Source organism: Eleginops maclovinus, chromosome 21 (assembly GCF_036324505.1).
Source record: "Eleginops maclovinus isolate JMC-PN-2008 ecotype Puerto Natales chromosome 21, JC_Emac_rtc_rv5, whole genome shotgun sequence".
Taxonomy (NCBI): domain Eukaryota; kingdom Metazoa; phylum Chordata; class Actinopteri; order Perciformes; family Eleginopidae; genus Eleginops; species Eleginops maclovinus.
In genome coordinates, this window is record NC_086369.1 from 10,676,543 (window position 1) to 10,698,419 (window position 21,877).

General features: G+C 42.4%; 2 protein-coding genes and 1 long non-coding RNA gene across 6 annotated transcripts in view; 2 read left to right on the forward strand and 1 right to left on the reverse strand.

Moving 5' to 3' along the window:
- The window catches only part of mpp7a (MAGUK p55 scaffold protein 7a), a 128,070-nt gene that overhangs the window by 58,924 nt on the left and 47,269 nt on the right, over positions 1-21,877 (forward strand). For all 4 annotated transcript variants that reach the window (XM_063912857.1, XM_063912860.1, XM_063912861.1 and 1 more), the window contains exons 5-6: positions 2,544-2,624; positions 14,420-14,551. In XM_063912857.1, coding sequence (XP_063768927.1) covers positions 2,544-2,624; positions 14,420-14,551 — 213 coding nt within the window. The remainder of the gene's footprint in view (positions 1-2,543; positions 2,625-14,419; positions 14,552-21,877) is intronic.
- On the forward strand, positions 7,575-12,279 carry LOC134883765 (uncharacterized). The gene is made up of 5 exons (XM_063912167.1): positions 7,575-8,657; positions 9,342-9,923; positions 10,146-10,289; positions 10,439-10,691; positions 11,167-12,279. Exons 1-5 carry the CDS (start codon positions 7,965-7,967, stop codon positions 11,829-11,831), a joined length of 2,337 nt encoding a protein of 778 aa, XP_063768237.1. The 5' UTR covers positions 7,575-7,964; the 3' UTR covers positions 11,832-12,279.
- Positions 9,717-12,409, reverse strand: LOC134883766 (uncharacterized). Its single transcript, XR_010168329.1, has 2 exons — positions 11,295-12,409; positions 9,717-10,615 (listed from the first exon to the last, which is right to left on the reverse strand). It is a non-coding gene; the product is annotated as an uncharacterized LOC134883766 (long non-coding RNA).

Here is a 21,877-nt window from a genome sequence, read left to right on the forward strand (position 1 = left end):
GCATAATGCTGTGTGAGAACGGATTCACGTTAAACACTAAAGCTGTAGTAAAGCGATGCCATAATAATCAGTAACACATTAAATAAAGTGAATTTCATCCATCATAAGAAATGGATGACTGAGATCATACTTTTCTAAGTAAACGCTAAACTGTTTTAATGTTTAAATAAAACCACTTTACATAAGGTCAGCTTGATGTATTGGCAGCTATATATCAAAGCAGCGAGCCCTTAGCCTTTCAGGGTCAAGTGCGAGCTATAAACTGACACGCTGGGATCAAACTTATCCAAACACTGCAGCGCCTGCCATGACATTTAACAAATGAAATAAACACAGTCTCAAAGGGGATCCAGCATCATTTTTTTTGCCCCTTCCCTCACTATGTGAAGTCTGAGGACGGAAAATATGACTCTAACGTGGAGCACATGAAGGTGAGGAGCAGAGCGCGTTGTCAAACATGTCCCGTCCGTCCGTCCTCCAAGCTGAGTTATGGGACAAGGTGCTTTAATAAGACAATATGAGGGACTGGAAATCTACAGTTCTCTGTCTTGCGTTGTCTCCCTCCCTCGCTGTAAACGACCCGGCGATGAGATGATGGATGGCGGTGTATCAGAGAAGGAGATTTTCCCTCACTAAACACCCTGACCCCGACTCCCCTCTACCTCCACCTCCTGCTTTTTCTCTCCCATTGATCATGTGGCTCATCTCTTTGTTTTGTGGCTCTTCTCCCCCTGCACATTTTGTTTTTTCTCACACTTCTCCCTCGTGACCCTACACTTTCTATTATTTTGTATATCTGCAGGGTTGACTGAGGTTCAGCTGGACTAACCTTGACCACTGTGACTATTCATTAGCATGTCTCTCTCCCTCAGGGGGACAAAGCTAATGGAAATAATGAAAAGACCCCTCTCCCCAGGCAATAGCACATGTTACTTTCTTCGGTTAAAGTGACACAGCCTCCTCCCTAACCCCTGTCTAACCCTCGGCCCCCTGCCTTCACCTCCGCCTTTACCTCTGCCTCACCTCTGTTGCTTTATTCCTGCTCCACAGGGGTCGTTATTCAAACAAACTGCCTTAAAGGAGAACACTGCGGTTGGAGAGGTTCCCCTGTTCGGCTTATCTATCAAGTGATGACATCAGAGGCACAAAGAAATCTATGCGTCTCCACACTGCCTTTATCCCAAAAGTGTTGCCATACACAATTTGTGTAGTGTTTATTGTCATGTCAGGAAGACTCAAACTTACAAATATTGTCTCCAAAGGTTTTATAGTCTGCGCAAAATCTGACTTCTTCCACCCTTTGTCTCCAAATCAGGATAAAGGAAAAAAGGCCCATGGTGGTCCAAAAAAGTCTTAATTTGTCAGTTTTTTATATATATTTAAAAAAACATTAACTTCAGATTATTTTTTATTGAAAGTCGCTTTAAGTTGTTTTTATTTTATTAAGTTGTTTTATCAGGGAAACTTATTTTTATTATTATTTTTGTGAATTAATCTAACAATATATGTTGTATTTCTTGTATCACAGATGTCCACAGTGTGTTTTTAGTCCAACAAAACACAAAATAATTCATTTAGAATTCTTCAGAAATGACTATTGAAATGAATTGTATGCCTTATCTCAGGATAACATTTTATTATACTTGGTGTGCTTTAATATGCTGAAGTGAAAGCAACATGAATATTTATATGTGAAGACCATCTGCTGTGCTGTCTTTATTTTTAACATACATGTGGTACAAAATACGCTCACCACGTACAGTACAGGCTCACACGCCACACATGGTCCAAACATGACAGTGCATGTCTCTGTGCTGTCCTCCATCCCTTCACCCCGCAGCCTGTGATCCTCACTGGCCCTCTCTGTGCAGCCCACATTAGCTCCTGATCCCGGCTCAGCACAAGCCGAGCTTTGTGTGCGTCAGCTCTCCCCTCCTCTCCACACTCGCATCGCGTCCAGGAGGATCCTCCATAAATCAGCCCCGCAGACGGAGGAGCGTGGCCCCGGCTTTAGAAGCAGAGTCACTCGTCTCAGAGCTACCAGACATTCATCATGAACGCAGTCCAGCGCGGTCCCACTGCACAGAAATGCTCTCACAGCTGCCATTGTTTTCCAAGAGGAATGGACTGTGGCTGAGATTTTCATTGAAAAAGGATCCTACTGGATAGTAAATTGAATCAAGAGAAAAATGGCAACAAGTGCGAATGCTAGGCCCCACGAGAAGCTGTGACGATGCACCTAATTTAACACGATATCACCTTTCCTGTCAGATGGGCCCCTGTCGGTTATTTATGCCTGAAGGGACACACACAGCCAGTACTCTCGAGTATAAAACTATACTTTCTACACAGGCTTTTAAGGGGTCAATGTTGCACACTTCCTCGCTCCCATAGTAGTTTGGAAGCTAGGACATCATCATGATCAATAAATATCTTATTCAGAACCTCCAGAGAAGACAATGGGTTTTTAAATGTTCCATTCAGCATGTCCGGTAGCCCACCCTGATTGTAAATGCATTGCATCTCTTGTGTCTTCTCTTTAGTTGTACAAGGAGTTGGAAGGGAAATCAGCCAATGGAGAAATCAAAGAGCTTCTCCAACTGCTGGCCAAACCCCACGTGAAGGTGAGTCTTTATTCTTTTAACACAAATGTAAAGCTGCAAGCACAGTATTGTCATAAAAAATACCAGGCAGTTCTGGCTTTCACACACTCGATCTTTGGCTCGTATTCTAGCTGATGTCATCTCACAAACATTGTGCATCATTGTTTGTTCAAGCGATGTAATTATCCTGCCGTACACAAAATAATATGGCGTGTAGATCCAGCTTTTTCTTGCTTTCTTGGCTGCGTCCGCTTGCCTCGTTATCCAGACAGCTTCAGAATGAATTTATATTCTCTAATTTTATAATGTATTACCGGCCGTCCATCAGGCCCTGCAGGTGTCTCAGCCAGACAGAGCTGCATTCGAGACGGGCGGATTAAGAAGGAGTGCTGGACGCGTTCCTTCTTCAACACTCTGTCGTCATGCTTGTTTGGGCTTTGCCAGAAACAACAGCTCCGTATGAAGTCCTGTCCCTACACAATACCCACATATTAACAGCGCAGTGCATACAAATATCCAATCCCTCTCACTGTCGAGGGCTGTGAAAAGACGGGGGTTCCCAAAAGGATCAGGCTAACAACTCAAATCAACATATGGTTTTTTTCAATGTCTAGTGATGTCATGATTCATTTCTTAAATGAAAACAATATAGATTTTTGGAAAGATTGACCGATACAGTAGTAAGGAATGGGAATTGAGTTAATCACACTCAACCAGCAGTCAACACACACAATCCCACTCGGTGTTGGATACACTCTCAAACACAGAGCCCCAATCCAGGAAGACAAACGGTCCCAATCTATCACAGCTCTGCTCTCCTACTCTGCTACATTGGGACACCGCGACCTCCTTTGTCTCTGTCAGGCCCCGGAGTGAAATGTGCCGGCAAATGATCACAGCATCCGTCATGAAGCATGCCTGTGTCAGATATCCCCAGTTTATTATTTTAATTGCGTTTACGGTGAAGATATTTGGCGGGGCAGCGGCCAATCCATCAAAACTCGTGACTTTCAGAGCTTGGGAAAGTCATCGATCAGGAAGGTCGGCAAGATCCACTGATGAAGTGAGGAGAGGTGAAGCCAGGAGTAAGGGACTGTAAGCCAGGTGCACTCTCAAGCAGACACACGCAATATCTTTCAAAACTTTACCAGAGGCCAACCAGGCTTAAATTAGATTAGATTAGATGCTCCTATAATTACCAAACGTCACTCTTTTACATCATACTTCTTAATTTATGGTTTTGAATTACGTATCGAATACATCACCCTAATTTCTTTTCATTTATTCCTCAATATGTATGACGTGAATAATGGATACAATGAGAATTTAATCAACTTTTGATCCAAACTGGTGATTTCTTTGACATTTTTCTACAGTTGATGTTAGTATGACATTTATGACAGCCTTTTTTGGTTTAAGATTTAAGTAATTTAGTACTTTAATGTGAAAAGCCTACATTGTTGTATACATTTTTAATCATGGTTGTGTTAGTTCACACAGGTCCATGCCTCCCATTGTGTGGCAAGCAGGAAAGCAAACTGTTTTGTGCCTGCAGTGAACCTTTTGTTTTTGGATTTGGGGGCCTTATCTTTATCCACAAGTGCACAGTTTAACAGACTTTAACACAATGTGAAAATACAAATCTGTGCGGCATAGTCCATGAATCTTCAAAGTTTTCAAATTGGTGCAAATCCCTAATAATTAGATGTAGATTTCCATCAGTTACCCAATAAATTACTGGGTCACTTATGGGAAATCTTCTCTATGAACCTCAATTGAATTCAAACCTGTTACAATTAAACTGAAATTTGTGTTGCAACTTTACCATCTGAGCCTTTTCTACCAAACCCTGTGTACTTTTTCCATCTTTATTTCATAATACTTCAATATTCTGTTCTCTAACCACCTCCATACGCTTGTCAACCAACCTGCGCTTTAGTGCAGAGCAAGGTCAGCCAAACAATTCCACACCAAACAATGAAAAATATACGGCAGCTCCTTCCTTTAATGCTGGCCGAGAGCTCTGTCAGAAGCACAGAAGAGGCCAAGGGAGAAGACCTGTAGTGCGCTGGCATTTCATCACTGAACCAAGACTACAACAAAGATTTATGTCAAACGCATCACGGCTGTGAGATGCCAAAGAAAAACACCTCGTAGATAATACACGGACAGAATCTGTCCATCAAAACATCAAATGAAAGCTGGAGTTTCTGGATCTTCTTTGTTTGACGTTCTATGAGTTACTCGCCTTTAGTGTGTTTGTTTTAGATTGAAAGCATCAAACTCAGAGTTGTCAGAGTGAGCTATCGACATCTGCATGTGTTCGCACACTTCTATACCTCTCAACTTTACGACCTGGCTCTACTATTTCGTGTTGGTTCAACTTTCGAGTGCCTGGAACTTGAATGCTCTTGCTGGAACACAATCGCTCAACAATAGATTGATTCCAGCACCTAGGTTTGGAGGGAAGGCTTTCGCTGTGACTGTAGGCTCTTGATGTTCTCCTGACATGATGTCTAGCGCTGTAGGCAGCATGTGGGCTTCAAGAATTCCAAACTTTGCTCTCTTTCTGTCTCCATCTGTCCTCCAGGGCACTTGATACCGTACCAGCCAACCCGAGTGTAAATCACAGGTCCGGGGGTGTAAAACACAAGCAGATGGTTGCAGCCTTTGAATGGCGTCTCTGTACGATAGTAACTGTATCACTCTTAATTATAGCTGAAATGATCCATTCCTAGGGTGGGGATATAAATCAGACTCTTTAAAACTCCCCTCTCTTCCTTGCCACAAACTTTCTCCTTTACGATTTGCACATGAGAAAACAACTTTTACCCGTATTAGCTCCCCTCAGCAAGACTAATATTGACAGTGATGAAAGTGCCAATTATGATGGCCGGCTGTTTCCGCTGTTCTGTATGAGGGACGGTGTGTACACGCTCACAGAATGAGTTTGACTCGGGGCGGTACGTGCTGAGGTTCAAGGCTTAGGGGGGGTGGGCGCGAGTGTCAAATCCCAGCTGGCCTACAGCAGCGTCTCAGAGGCAGAACGCACACAGCATGGTCCTTCCCGCCCATAGGCAAAGCAGTTACCCCGCACCAATAGCAGCGGAAAAACGAGTGGGCCCGTGACTGGGCCTGGGGGGCCTTAATGAGAGGCCAACGCCAGGAATGTACCAGCAGGTTTATTTAGTCAAGCTCAGTGATCTGTTTTTCTAGTATCCCTATTATGCCTAATGAACACAAACACGTGAACCGAGAAAGGACGGGATGCCTGGAAAACAAGGGTGGCTTCGTTGCCCTTCATCTTTCTTTCCGTCCCTCACTCTCTTTTCTCCTCAGCTGCAGGGCCTATAAAAGGATATACCTCTAGATTTGATTAGGCGGCTAATTCACAGACACCGAGGCATAACAAGACCCACTGAGTCCTATCAACCCAGGAAGAAAGCTTCCATACAGAGTGTGTTAAACATTTGTACCTGTGTAGCTGTACTCGTATGTCAACGGTCACCAGCCAGGGCACGTACCATGTGCTATCTATTAGCATGCATCTGTTATTGCTACTTCCTAGAGAGTTTTTACAAGGAATTAGCTTTGGCTCTGTTACGGGTTGTTAGGCATGGCCATGGGGGAGAGTTTGGCAGTGGGGAGTAATGCCAGATTTGAGGAAGTGCCATCAATAAGAGGACACTCACAATGAGGGATATTATGCCCAATGACGGATAGAGTTCAGAGGAAATGACCACTGGCAGGTTAGTGGAGGAAAGGTTGAGGTGAGCATGAGAAGGAAAGTGTAGGGTTCTTTAAACTTTGTAACATTTTGTAGATTTGTTTTATTCATTTCTGCAACAACAAAGTGTCCAAGCTAAAACGAATCGTGTGTTTATCATCGAGTCTATCAAATGTCAGAATAAAGGAAAGGTTTATTTATTTTCTAAATCCCCTTTGTTTAACATAGTCCATAATCCTAACTTTTTCAGTTTGCTGTGATAAAAAATGGGAAAAATGTGTCATATTTGACAAGCTAGATCCAGCTAATGTTTATTTAAATTACATGATTTGTGACTTGAACAGTTGAGTTCGGGTTTTATTTATTTACACGGGTTAGATCAGACAAATGAATTGGCTGATTGTCAATCAACTAATTGAATGACAAATTGTTTCAGTGTGAGCCTATTCTCATTCCAGACTCTAATGGTGGACAACTCAAAAAATCCCTGCTTTTCTGCTTCCCGGGCACCAGGCCTGCATGGGTGTCACACCCCGCTGAGACACTGATAGACGCCTGTACAGTGACTGACAGTCAAACACCATAAAGAGAGCCACAACGCCACATGTATCCAACCTCAAACTCTAAAAATCTTTCCCTTTCTCCGAGTTAGATGTCACGGCACAGGCTGGCTTTCAACAAAGGATATTTTCATAGTATTTGATACAAGGGCAAATTAAAAGTGTATTTCACATAACCCCTGTGGGAAAAAAAGAAGTAAAAGAAAACAGGATTAGAGATGGTGGCCGCAAAGTCAGAAGCGTTCTTCTGTCAATATTTGCCCTGTGATATTTTATTCAGCTCTGAATGAAGAGCTACTTTCATTCACTGGCTGGAGCTGTGTTATAGAGTCATGCATTTTCACATATAGAGCTAAACCTTCAAATGTATCGTTGACGGTCAAATCACTGCCCTGCAAATCTCCATCCATACCATTTGAATTGTGCACAATAAAATACTGTATGTTATACATCGAGCACAGTTTGTGGATTCATTCAGCTTACTTTATTGTCCTCATCTGCAAACAATTTTGGTTTTCTGCGTTCCAAGAGAATAGTTCAATACTATAATGACAGCATCCACAGTCATACAATACCACACAAGGCGTGTGTTTATGTACAGTACGGATGAATCCCAGGAACACATTGTTTGGTCTTTATCTGAGAGATGAACAAACTGATCCCGGGCAATTATTGGTAAAAACAGGGTACCCGCGAGGTCTTAAAAACGTGAAAAAGTCTTAAATTTAGTTTTCGTAAATTAAGGCCTTGAAAAGGTATTGAATTTTGTTCACAGGTCTTAAATTTTGTTCAAAAAGTCTTAATTTTCATCCACCTCCTTATTTGATACGGCGCCACAACATGTATTTTTTTGTTCGTTGTTACAGCGAATCTTAGAACACCCAAACGTTGCATTTTAGTAGGTTACATCCTAAATATCAGGCAACCTGTACCGATTCATTGTAAACTGATTGAGACGCTGACACCCCCCTCTGCATTGCATTGTGTTCTCTTTGGTACAGTCTTTGAGTTCGCGCGAAGTGAAATCCGAAAAAAATGTGTTGACATTAAAGTAGGCTACTCTATTTGCTAGAGATGGGCAAATGTCGGTTCAATCCGTCGTGGGTACACGACGCTAAGTATAACTGGGTTCAGCCTGTGCCAGGGAATGTGTGGGAGGCACAGTGTACTTTATGCAGAAAAACCTTCAAACTTGGGACCATGGGGCATATAGCCTTGAACTCCCATATGAAGAGTGCTAAGCACACAAAATTGGTTGAAGTGCGTTCGAGCCAGGCACCGATAGCAACTTTCTGTGTGCCACCTTCAGTGCAGTCTACCTCCGTGGCTAGCGCTACACCACTGCAGCAGGTACCACTGTCAGGGTTACTGTGCGGGTCAACACCAACTCTGCAGGCAGAGGTAATATGGACTCTTAGGACAGTATACGAACACCACTCCTACTCCTCCAATGAGGGCATCACCGATGTATTCAAATGCATGTTCCCTGACTCTCAAATCGCGGCAACATTTTCATGCGGGAGCAACAAGACAGCGTATCTTACGAAGTTCGGTCTCGTCCCTTTTATCAGTAAGGAGCTCACCGAGCAGGTAAACCAGGCTGTTGGTTTTGTGCCAATGCTGGACGAAAGCCTCAACAAAAGCACAAAAACCAAACAGCTTGACATCCATCTCCGCTACTGGGACGGTGACCGTGTTCGATCACGATATTTTGGCTCGCAGTTCATGGGCCATGCAAAGGCGGTGGACCTTCTCAGTAATTTCAAGGTAAGTTGCTACAGATAACATTTCTGAAGAATACTTAATAAAAGATAATTCAATATGTAATCTAAAGGTAAAACAGGGATGTTTTGAAATTAAAGTCCATATAGGCAGAGCATATCCGTGCTACAGAGAGGCTCTGCACAAGAGATAAGCTAGGCTACTTTATGAAATGGTAAACAGGGCTGTACAATTATTCCCATGCTAACTTCAGAGCCCGCGCTAATGCGCTACTGCCATCTAGAGGAAATCGTTTTTGTCAATATTGAGTCATCACGTTTTCTTAGTTGCTTACCGTGCATTACCTAGATAAGAATTGCAATTCTTAAAACAACTGAGCTGAACAAGTTATTAGCAATTTGTCTAGTATAGTTTTGTTAGTAACTTTTCACACAGTCTGGCAACAAACTGCAAGAATAGCAGTACTGTGGAATAATGAATAGGCCTTCTATAATCTTACACAGTAATATGTAGTCTATTACTGTTAAGACTGACAAAATGTAAAACAAATAAAAACATCTGTTGCCCTTTCATATGAAAATGTATATAGTGTAAACTGTTATATCAGCAACTTGTTCAATCCAATATTCCCCTACCCAAAGCATGATACAAATGGTTATAGAGCACTTTTATATTGTATGACAGAATACTGCAAAGGTGTTTGAATTTTGTTTCTGATATTTCTTGTAGGAGTGTTTACGTGACCTTGATTTGAGGAGGATGGTCTCTTTGTCCATGGACGGACCCAACGTCAATTGGCGTTTTCTTGAGATGCTGCAGACGGAGCATGCTGAGCATTTTGGGGGTGCCCAGTTGGTTGTAGTGGGAAGTTGTGGGCTACACACTCTACATAATGCTGTCAAATGTGGATTCACTGAGTGGCATATGGAGAAGTTCTTAAGAGCTCTTCATACTATTTTTCACAATGTGCCAGCAAGAAGGGAGGATTTTTGCAATCTTACAAAGTCCAAAACCTTTGCTTTGCCTTTCTGTGGTCACCGCTGGATCGAGAACCTCCCAGTAGTGCAGAGAGCCATTGAGATCTGGCCTGACATGAAGAAATATGTTGATGCTGTTACAACCAAGAAGCTCCCAAACCCTGGAACGTCTTCTTATGACACCATCGAGGTGGCAACCAAAGACCCTCTTATTTTGGCAAAGCTGCATTTTTTCATGGCAGTTTCACGAAGTGTGACACCCTTCTTGACAAAGTATCAAACGGATGAACCTGTGCTTCCATTCTTTGCCAATGACTTGGCTGAATTACTGAAGGTAAGCTGAATCTTTTAAGTGAATCTGTGTGAATATATGTCTTTTTATTTAACATCATCTCTTTTCATTACAATAAGACTACTGCTGGTTGATTTGGGCCAATATGTGACCACAGACTACATCTATATAATCAATTTCAAATAGTTCAAGTGTATTGTGACAATGATGCTACTGTGTCCCAAAGACATTTTCATTCTCGGATATGTTTTCCCTGTTTTGTAGAATTTGCTGAGGCGATTCATCAAGCGAGAGCTACTGACTGATGTCACACCTCAGCACTTGGTACGGCTTGATGTCACTGACAAGCAGTCGAGGGTGCATCCAAAGGCAGTGGACATCGGCATTGGTGCAGAGACTGCCATAAAGGTATTCTGGAAATAATCATGGCCGACAAGTAGGCGTTTCACAAAATTGCAATTTGGTGGTTAAAGGGAAAGAGCAAGGAGAGTTGTGTTGTAAACAGTTGTGTTGTAATCAGGGACAGTTCACTTCAGCTATTCCTTATTCATCCTTAGGAACTCCAACAGCGGAGTAAATCCTCAGAGGAACTTTCCATCCTACATTTTCAAAACCAATGCATGGAGTGTCTATCCAAAATGGTCCAGAAGATTCAGGAGAGGAGCCCTTTGAAGTTTCCGATTGTTAGACAATTAACTTGTCTGAACCCAGCCTTTATGTACAGCAACCCTGAACTGTGTCAGAAACAGATGAAGAGCATAGTCAGGAAGTTTCTACAAGACAGACAGTTGGATGGAGGAGTTGCTGCTGGTACATATTCATACATTATTTTATTGATGAGGTCTAAACATAAGCATACAATTTACTAATGTAATACCTGTACGTAAGGGATAAAGAACATCATGGTATTCTTGTATCAAAAAATACTGCATGTTCAAAGTGGTAGCACAGGCGTTACACCTCAAAGTGCATTATTTGTTTTATCTACGAATGCAGTTCGTTATCCTGATTATGCCATTGTTGTCATGCCATTATAAGTTAGAATAATGCTGTGCAGTGCATAGCACTAAGTGTATTGTAACACTCTTTAATGTGACAGTTCATTGAAGCTTCCCAATGCGGCCGATGGTCAAAAAATAGGAACTACGTAATAAGAATTATAACATAATGCATATGCTAACACAGCACAATAGGACATTAGATCAAGCAGTCGTATGAATAATAATATATTACTGATATTGTAGCTATACATTTATTTGAATGCTCTTTCATCCACTCTTCTTAGGTGATCTGATCACCCAGAAGTTCTCAGAGATGCTGTCCGTGGAGGTCCGAACTGAAGAATTTCAGTCCTTCCAGCCATTCAAGAAAAGACTGGATGTCTTTCTAAGCAACATCATCAGTGAGACCTACCCACAACTTTGGTCCTTTATCCAGAAGCTTCTACTTCTATCACACGGGCAGGCAACAGTTGAGCGGGGCTTTTCGGTGAACAAAGAAATTGAAACTGCTAACATTCACGAAGACACCGTTGTAGCGCAGAGAATCGTCTGTGACTACATCTCTCTCCATGGAGGGGTTACCAAGGTCCCCCTCACGCCAGCCCTGCTTTCCTCGGTCTCATCTTCCAGAGCAAGATATAGAATTCATCTTGAGACGGAGAGAAAAAAGAGAGAATCTCAAGCAGAGTCAGAAAAACGAAAGGCCATTGAGGAGAACCTGGAGCAACTGAGAAAGCACAGAAGATCCATCAAGGAGGTAGCCGAACATCTGCTCAGGGATGCTGATAAGTTGGCAGACCAGGCTGAAGCCAAGCAAGCAGGCAGCAAGATGGCGGAGCTAATAGCAAAATCGAATGCCTTTAGAAGGAGCCACAAGGAAAAGATGGCTGAACTCATTAAACTGGACGAACAGATTGCTGCCAAAAGAGCTGAGCTCCAAAAGCTGTAGGATCTATTGAAATGCACACAGGCACACCCACAGACGAATGCAGGCACACGCACACACAAACACACACACACACGTACACCCCTCACAGTTATTGTTTTAAATTATTCTGTCTTAGGACTTAAATACAGTGTAGATTGCAACAACCGCACACAGGCACACCCACAGACGAATGCAGGCACACGCACACACAAACATACACACACGTACACCCCTCACAGTTATTGTTTTAAATGGTTCTTAAATTAATGACTTAAATACAGTGTAGACAGGCTGTAGGTTACTTTGGGAAAAAACATCCATACAAAGGCGCACCCACAGACGTGTGCATGTGCATACATGCACTCCTCACACAGTTATTGTGTTTAAATATGGTGAATGTTATGTTGAAGCAGATCTTTGAAAGCTGTTGTCCTCAGAGCATATTGTTCATTAAAGTTATTTATTTGATTGATTGATTGATTGATTGATTTTCAATTTTTTCATTAATACGCATACCAGGGAAGGTGCGACGTTGGTCTTAAATTTTATTGAAAGTGGTCTTAAAAAGGTCTTAAAAAGTCTTAAATTTAAGACTAAAAATCCTGGGGGAACCCTGAAAAAGTAAGATTAAATTGAAGAAGAGCAAACAAAAGAGATCTATCGTATTTAGAGGAAGACTAAGACTGTAAGAAATAGAATTACAGGTCAAATTAAAGAGTTCTCAGTTGAAGCCTTTTGTTGGGTTAACACTGGGTCAGGAAGAACAATTCAAGTATTACAATCTAGATTTTACTTTTGTGGATCTCCCCATGGTTTCTATTTGTTATAATGAAATTGTATTGTCAATGTTTTCATCGTTCCACTCCTCTTTTTAAAAAGTTTGACTAGCCCAGGGATTTATTAAAGACTTGTATTAAGGCCAGACCGCTAGGATTACTTGCCCAGATAGCCTTCTTTTCTATGGATGTTGCCATGTTAAATCACAGCAATTAACTTAACTTAATTTTCTTATTGGCCAATTTATGTATTTGTTACAAATTGGAAAGAGATGACAAGAAATAAGAGGAGGATGGAATAATTTGCAACAAAGGTCCAGGCCAAAGGATGTTTACAATGTTATAAATGCAGATAGGAATGATGACTACAAGTTAAAAAAAAAGAGACACAAGTTCAAAGGGGCCCTATTATGCTCTTTGGGGTTTCCCTTTTAGTGTATATAGGTTTTTGTGCATGTGAATGTTCTGCAAAGGCTAATATCCCAAAGTTCCCAGAGTTTGTCTCCCGCACACCTTGATTGTAGTCCCTTTGTTTGCTTCACGCCATTACACTCATGCTGCTATTGGCTAGCGCTCCAACACATGCCTTTCATGCAGAGCTGGCCAGCTATCCAATCAGAACAGACTGGTCTCTGGTTTCAGACAGAGGGTGAAAAGAGGTGCAGCACAGGAAGTATGAGAAAAATAAAGAGCTTTTTGAACATTAAAGCATGGAGACATGTCACAGTACACGCACAAAATAAAAGTATGACACCTGTGTGTGTGTGTGTGTGTGTGTGTGTGTGTGTGTGTGTGTGTGTGTGTGTGTGTGTGTGTGTGTGTGTGTGTGTGTGTGTGTGTGTGTGTGTGTGTGTGTGTGTGTGTGGTGTGTGTGTGTGTGTGTGTGTGTGTGTGTGTGTGTGTGTGTGTGTGTGTGTGTGTGTGTGTGTGTGTGTGTGTGTGTGTGTGTGTGTGTGTGTGTGTGTGTGTGTGTGTGTGTGTGTGTGGAGCTTGTCTCTCGGTGGATCCAGGCCACAGAGCTCCAGTTGTGTCTCCTCCTCTCATCTGCTCCCACTTAGCAACATCTTGAACGCTGTACTGCAGCATGCTCCCATGTCATAAAACACACTGCTCCTCTTCTCACCATATCCTTCTCTCTCTCTCTCTCCCCCTCTCCCTCTATGCTTTTGTCTGGCACACGGGGTGGAAGATGTTTTTCTCACTTTTCTCTCCCCTCTCCTCAACCACGGAAAAAGCAGCACGCGTCCAGCTGCATCTTGGTCCGGACATGGAGTCGTTAAATAGTTTTGAAAAATGAACGTCTCAATGGCATCATTCTTGTCTGCGTCCCGTCTCTTTTTCATGTCTGCTCATGAACGTGCGAAATATCCTAGGCCACTGAGAACTTCATTACTTTGAGTTTGCCGACGAACAGCGCAGAACAGCGCTTCACTTTGCCCTAAAACGCTTCGGTATTCTAAACCATACCCTTTCACTCGTGTGCTCCCTGGTGAGCAGTGGTCCAGGTGACTGCTGGTGGCCTTTAATCAGAGAAATGTATGTAGGGAGAGCGTGGGGCTAATGGCAATTAATGCATGTAGCTCCAACTTCTGGCTCTGAATGCGCTCATATTCATCACCCAGCCTTTAAGGCGGACACCTCAATTTATAACCATCCTCCCTGCATTTGTTTCTAAAAAAAGAAATGATGGATTGAACTTTTAATGGCATGTTTTGCTAGACTTTATGTGGTCAATTAGACCAAGGTTAAAATAAAAAGGCCTTTATGGTTTGACTGATAAACCTTGCCTCTTATTTAATTTCCCCCATTTAATCCCTCTCTTTCTTTCTCTAGAGCCTCCTGTCGGTCCACGACACTATCGCCCAGAAGAGTTACGACCCTGAACTACCACCTCTGCCCGAAGACATTGACGACGATGAGGATTCTGTGAAAATCATTAGACTAGTCAAAAACAAGGAGCCTCTCGTAAGTAACGTTGTCAGTTATCATAAGTGTGTGTTTTGATTTGCACGGCGTGGTTTTCAGCAGCTCCCAGAAGTCTGAAAGATGGTTTTGGGAAGTTAACAGATTGTAAAAAATGATGTCTTTGGGGTGCCCTAGTAGCGTGGGTGTGAAAGCATCCACCATAGGCCGCAACATTCCCGAATAGAGCCAAGGGATGCCTAAGAATATTTGTTGCTAAATGTTTCCCAATCAAGCTATAAAACTACTTAACGAAATCACATCTCATCAGGTTCTTTATCATTTCTGGTTAACATATTTTTGAATCCTGCTATCTTGCCGTTGTTTGCTTAGTTTCTGAACACACTTCTTGTACCAAAGCAGCATACATCCCACAGGGCAAGCCAATACCATACATGCTTTTGAGGTACTTGCCTGTGGGAATCCAACCCACAACCTTGAAGTTGTAAGCACACCAAAACCGACCACAATTACCCTGCTCTTGGCCATGAGTATTTTCAGCCAGTCTAGGCTCACTGTCTGCGAACGGCTTCCTTTTTCTATCCTGGTCAGTGTTGCTCTCTCATTGTAACAAGCTTCTCACGTCCGTGCACTTAAGACATCGTCCCAGACGTCAACACCCAGCCGTGTCTGTTGGCGTCTGTCCCAAATTTCAATGTAGTGACATCTTGGGCTGTATGTGTCGTCTGATGGTTGTCATTCCATGTGTTCCCTGCTCTTTTTGAACTGGCTTCTGTAACCCCACTTTACCTAATTCCCGCTGGTTTTGTTTGCACCTGATACCTTTAACTTTCATCAGCTTTGTCGCCTTAAGTTTCTCCATTGTTTTGGTTCTCTTCGCTGACCTCAGGGCCCGAGCACATACGTAAACACTCTTCCACTCAAGTTGTTGACCTCCATCTGTCATTGAAGTACTTTGTTGTGTGCTGAGGCCCCGCCCAGCTTTGATCTATGCCGGACGTGTCCTGGCCCCGGCCGCCTCTATTTTCACTTTGTGGTTTTCACTCTGACCACCATCTTGGCTCCAGGCCGGCGCACTCCTTTCACCACACCCCTGGGGAAGGCGTACACACCTAAACCCTTTTTGGGTTGCATGTTCTGCAGAGCTGCTGAGCGTAATAATGTGGCTAGCAGGAATTCTCGCTCTCCCGTTTGAACACACATTGTCCCGGGCGCTTCCTCTTCCGGCCTCTCTCTCGAGTCTTGTGATGTTGGATTGCATTCCCTTAAACCATAATGTGATTAACACCAGCACCGTTCAGCTTAATCATCTAGCCGGTGTTATTCCATTACACAACTTGATTCTTTTTTGTTTCAGTAAATTTGGCTCCTGAGGACGTCTCTAACACACATTTACGATGTGTAATGCGTGTTATTGTACAACGTTGAAGGTGTTAATTATGTATGATGCATTTTTTCTAGTAATATAGGGAATGAGTTTCAATTTATAGGTTAAGGGTGCGGACTGGTTATTGAAAAACCTAAATAGAAAAGGTGCTGTGCCTCCGGGGTTCTTTCAGGGGTCAATTTTATAAATACTTGTTCAATTTAAAAGTGGTTTTATTTGATGTGGGTTTTCAAATGCAATATATCATCAGTATGTTGAAATAGCTGGTTTGTTGCTACAGAATGCTAAATTTAATTATGTTTCATCCCTACAGGCTTTGATGCACACCAGGCTACTTCATTTGATTTATAGCACGGAATCAAGCTACTCCCAGCCTGCTTTTGACAAGACAGCTTATTCTTAAATGTAACACCAATTCCCACCAAATGTGCTTTTGCAACTACAGTAATTATACAGAAGTGAGAAACACACTCTACACTGACATCTTACAAAACTCTAAGCAGCACTTTACTGAATGCCTTTCTTTCGTGCATGTCTTAGCTGCCCTCTCACTGCTCATACAGTAGGACCCACAATCGCCTGTGGCTATAGTTAGGCATGACGTGATGCGGATTCTTCTGCAGGGCATACTTTTTCTATGTATGCATGAAAGAAAAGAAAGAATTCTAAAGGGCTGCTATTGTGGTATCAAGCAATCTGAAAAATGTCAAGTGTGATGGTTTTCCATTTTTACTCAGGCACCAAAACAAGGGCTGCTTGAATTCCCTTACAGGATTAGGCCTCTTTTTCGACAAGGGTTTGCAACCTTTGACAAGGACTTCCATCATTCTAGTCGTATGTACACACCTTTGGTCAGAACCTATGACTCTTAAGTCCACTGCAGAATGAATGTGTCTCGAGAGAGTACGACTTGCATTTGTCAAATAGTTCCTATGGGAATAAAGCTTTAGAAATGTAGATTTGCTAGAAAAATTGGGACGTCTACAATCCATACTATAAATAGACTGTGTAGCTAAAGGCCCTTTCACTCCGAATGTGTCCGTTTTTTTGTACTATGCTATATATGACATATTTTTAAAGATTTCAAGCAGAGAGAAGTGAAACATTTAAACACAATTTACTCCCCAAACTCCACATCCTTCTTGTATTTCTGTTTTCTCTTCGCTGTTCTATGTTTCCCCTAATGTACATGTCTATTGTTTTCTCAACAGTCCTTTACCTCCTCCACTTTTGAAAGTAGTAACGCATTTTACACTAAAGCACCACCATATGTTCACCTCGTACAACTTTTGTTATTTAGGTTTTAAATATAAGTAAAGCATACTAATCGAACTGGCTCTGAATGAAAATCTGATCCAGTGCTCCAGCAGAGCCGCTCCTTCCACCACACACAAACTGAGCATGTGCTGACATTTGTCAAAATCCTGCACAAATTGTGAAATTGCTCTAATACACCTCTTGTTACTTTGCAATTTGTGGAGGTGAAGTTACTTTATTTTTGTGACCCTGTAATTAGACATTAAATGTGAAGGTTATCCATTTACCTCTGGCCCCTTAACAGTTGTCATCACGTCCATCTCTAAAGGGAAACTGACCCTAATGAACAATAAAATCGTATATTAAGGAAACGACCTGCAGGTCAGATAAAGTGAAAGCACAGCAATTCACTAACCAATAAAAACCCTCTAATTGCGAATGGTCCTCTTTCCCTGCCGCACCAAATTGATTTGGATGTGCCCTTTAACTCGTCATTTTAGATAATCAGCCTAAAATTTGCAATCTCGAGTTTGGCTTTACAATATCTCATTTCTTTTCCATCCCTCCTTACTTTGCCCTTCTCGTTTTTTCACTATCTGCCTTTGTCTCATTCTACACTTTTGTAGGGACTGGGCTGTGGTTAGCATTCCCCCTTCCTTGTGGCTCATCCATTAAGTTAATTGTGATTAGTTGGGTGGATTGTATTCAGTAGCTCTGATTAATTACGATCATTTCTTAGAGCCTGACTTCATGCGACATTTCAGTGGAACTAAAAACTCTATCTTCCAGGACCTGCTCCCCCCTTCTTCTTCCCCTCCTTTTTCTGTTGTACTCTCTGCTCTCCCGCTGCTTTCAAACAGGCAGATTTATTAGCTCAGGTGTCAGGACATTGAAATAATTGGGTTTGGAGAGCGGCGTAAACATGTGCGCGCATACAGAAACATCAGCTCAGCCATGTGTTTTTATCAAAAGAATGTGTTATTTTGGATAGGGTTTCAGAACAGCTTTGGTAGAGCATTAAGGGGGTTGCGTCAGTGTGGAGTATGTGTCGGTGTTGCTGATATACTGGTGAGGTTTTCCTCCGGTGATGAAGGGCTTGAATGCAGACTGACAAATAGGAGAACTCGGAGTTGGAGTCAAAAGTTGGAGGAAGTTACAATGCACTGGTGTCCCACTACTCATCCGAAACAAAAAAAATACAGGAGCTTGGAGGATCGAGACGGGCCTAAAACATGAGCTACAAATTTGTCCGCATAGTCCCCCAAGTTATATAGTGTTACATCTTTCATTATTGTTAATACAGCTTTAAATCACCAATCTTTCTAGATTTAAGTGTCATTTTTATTTATTAGTTCTACTGTAGTGAGATGCCAGATTTTAAACATTTGTGATCATAAGTATTGAGTTGCTGGCTGAAGAACTTAATTGACTTCCACTGCCATGAAGGAGTTGCATGGTCGTCCCAAAGCATTATGGAAAAAACCCAATCCCCACACACACACACAATGCGTTGAGTAGCAAGAGACGATTCTGAACGCCCACAGCAGGGTACACCACAGCTGCTCCGGTTGACCATCGGTATTATGTGAGAACATTCGAGGCTGTCAAGCCTGCTGTGGCCGGCTCTGTTCTTCTCATTTGGATGTTCTGGAAGTCCAGTGACGCAGATGTAAATAGCAGACGTGGAGATGCTTTCCGCGCACGCCCCACTGTTTTCGCGTTCGTTTTCTACATCACTTGCAACCTGCTCAATGTCACTCAGTCGGTGGCGGCTCTCATCGCTGTCAGAGTAACGTTCATACACTTCTCCCACTCAGTTCATCCTGAGTTGTCCTCCTACTACTAGCACACCGTTTTTCTATTTCTCCAATAGTAATTTCTTTCACCGGGCTAACATTTTATTTGAGTTGATGTGAGGACATTATTGTTTTTAAGAGGCAACAACTTCATTATAGTGCATTTCACTTCAAGAAGAGTTCACTCCCTTTGTCTTATAAAACACCTGCAGTTCAGGAATGCAGAATTATAAATGCACCTCACTACATTACTATTTTGGATTTCGGTGCAAAACTGACTCTATCCATCCCTCTTTCACTCACTTCTTCCATCCCAGGTTGTTAGGCATCATTAGCAGCCATAAAACCTCCACTGCCAGGAATGTGACAGGATCCATGTCAGGCTCTATCACTCTCCTTCCTCTCCGCTCTCTGTGTCTTATTGCTCTGTTGTTCCAATGATGACTGGGTGTCATCGGGTACAACCGAATGGAAACTAGACTGTAGAATGTGTGCCATACAGTTGGCAGTTCCAACAGCTTCCTGCCTGGCACCAGCTACCACCAATCAATACAGATATACCATTACTGAGCCAGGCCATCCGCCCCAGTCACTGGATACCAGTGGATCAGCTGGACTTCTCATTACAGAGCCACAAATAGCACCAGGGCAACTTCAAAGCTCTATAAGTTGCTGCACATACAAATTCAGATGACATGTCCAACGTTGTTATTGTAAAAGCTCCAGCTGTGAGATTGATGGCGGTGGATTTTTTCTTTGCTTTATAAGGGGAGTTGATAATTGCTTCTAGGCAGGAAATTCTCGTGATCGATTCGGTTCGTGACGGAGTTAGTTTTCCATGAATGGCAGTCGCAGGAATGAGCTATTGGCAATTTGACATGCCATGCTTTTCTCATCTGCAGCAGGCACGCCCCCTCTGACACAATTGGGTCTGCTGTGATTTCATTTGTCTGGAAGTCTTCATGAGTGCATTCATTCAGACAGTCTTAATACCATCTAAATGATTACGTATTTAAAGTGTTTAGATGTAAAGGTATACAAACCCTAGTTTACTGGATGAATAAAGTTTGAGCATCCTTGAAACATTTGGAGAGGTTAGTGATTGAGAGAGTTACCACGCAGACTAAATAGAGGTGTTTTTCAAAAAAGTGACTTTTATATTGTCTGTTTACATCAAAAAGTAGACTGGAAAGAGGAAAGTAATGACCCTGGCTGGGAATTAATGGAGCAGATGAGATTAGAGCAGACAGCACACATGTTAGTGTTTTAAAGATAGACCCATGTGCTTTAAAAGCAATACATCTTTCACTTGATGGATTAGGCGGCAGTGTCTTGGGAGCGTTGCAGAAGAAGATGGAGCACCATGCTCATAACACGCGGACAAGTGGAGCGCACTGCCGGTGTTGACTGGCTCACTGCAGGGGTGCAAAATGGGCGTTTGAATCCAAAATTGATCATCCGTGTGATTCGTGCGGATCTGATGAGTTTTTAAAGTGTAGAATTGCTTTTGCATATTTTTGACACTGTTCACCCTTGATGAGTTTTGCTGTGTCATGAATGCACTACGTTCAATGGCCTTCTTTAGTGTCTGTTATTTTAAGGATGTTATCTGTATGTTCTGTTCATTTGTTTGTGTTTTTTCGTGGAATTCATGAACACATTTTCACACGTGCACATACAACGGTGCGCTGTGGTGTGTTAATGCTAAAATAAATAAAAGTTTGCCAGCTGTAAACACAAACAATACGGTTACATAGAAATGGTGGCTTTCAGAACAATACTTTTTGTCTAGCTCCACCTTTGGTTGACAAACCTTACCTTACTAACCTTTTAAGCTACTGACGTGTCATCTAAAAGAGCCAGAGCAAGCGTTGTTTTACAAACCTCAAGCAGGGAGTTGAAAGAAGATTTAGACTGCACTTCTGACACCCAAGAGACACTTGCTAAAAGAGAAAGCATGATGTCATTTATAGGTCTTTTATTGTGTTATACACTCCCTGTGCACCACCTATTAAAACAAAGAGTAAAAAGGTATAAAAAAGTAACGGGTTGTCTGTTGACCTAAATGTTAATAGACGCACCATATGCCTGCAGATAATTATTTCGATTCTGTCTGGGGACTTCTGTTGCACCTTTTCGACCTAAGGATCGCAAGCTGGCAAAGAAGTGTTCTTTAGCATTATATTGTGTTTTGTAGGAGTGATTATGTATTATATCTTAATTATTATTTATATATTATAGTATTATAGGGGTGAGTGATGCAGGATAGGTAGCTAGTAACATATAAAAGGTTTAGATATAATAATACCTGAATTAATTTGTGTTTATTGACTTATCACAAACTCATACAGAATGCACAATATCCCATATGGCAGAATCAAAGCCTGTGTTTGTTCATATGCATGTTCTTCTGGAAGACTCCGTCCAGCAGCTATTAGTAGCACCACCCTTGCGGCCCGCCGGGTTATGAATGTGAAAACATGCACGGCCTCCAAAGCCACATCTGAGGCATTCCCAGATCTTAATCTTACGGCCCTCTTAAATAAAATGTCTTCCTCCCCATCATGTGTAATCATAAACGTGGACACACATCCCCAGCACTCCTGCTCTTTTCCGCTCGGTGCTCCGAGAGCCAGAGAGCCTCGGAGGGCTGAATGCGAGCATTGTTGCCTGTCGGGCCGGGTGCTCCTCAGCGGCCCTGCTTCCCAGCCCACTTTGGAAATGAGAAGTGACATGTGAAAGTGCTGTTTTCTTTACCCGGGATAACGACGGGGGGAAAACACTAAACAATCCCAGAGCAGAGATAGACCTCTCTCTGTGACACAACTGTCTCTTTGTATGTGCTCATGCAGGGCTCGAGAGACAAGACACACACATACAGTACATAATGACTAAATATCTGGCACTGTCCGGCTTGTAGCAAAGAGA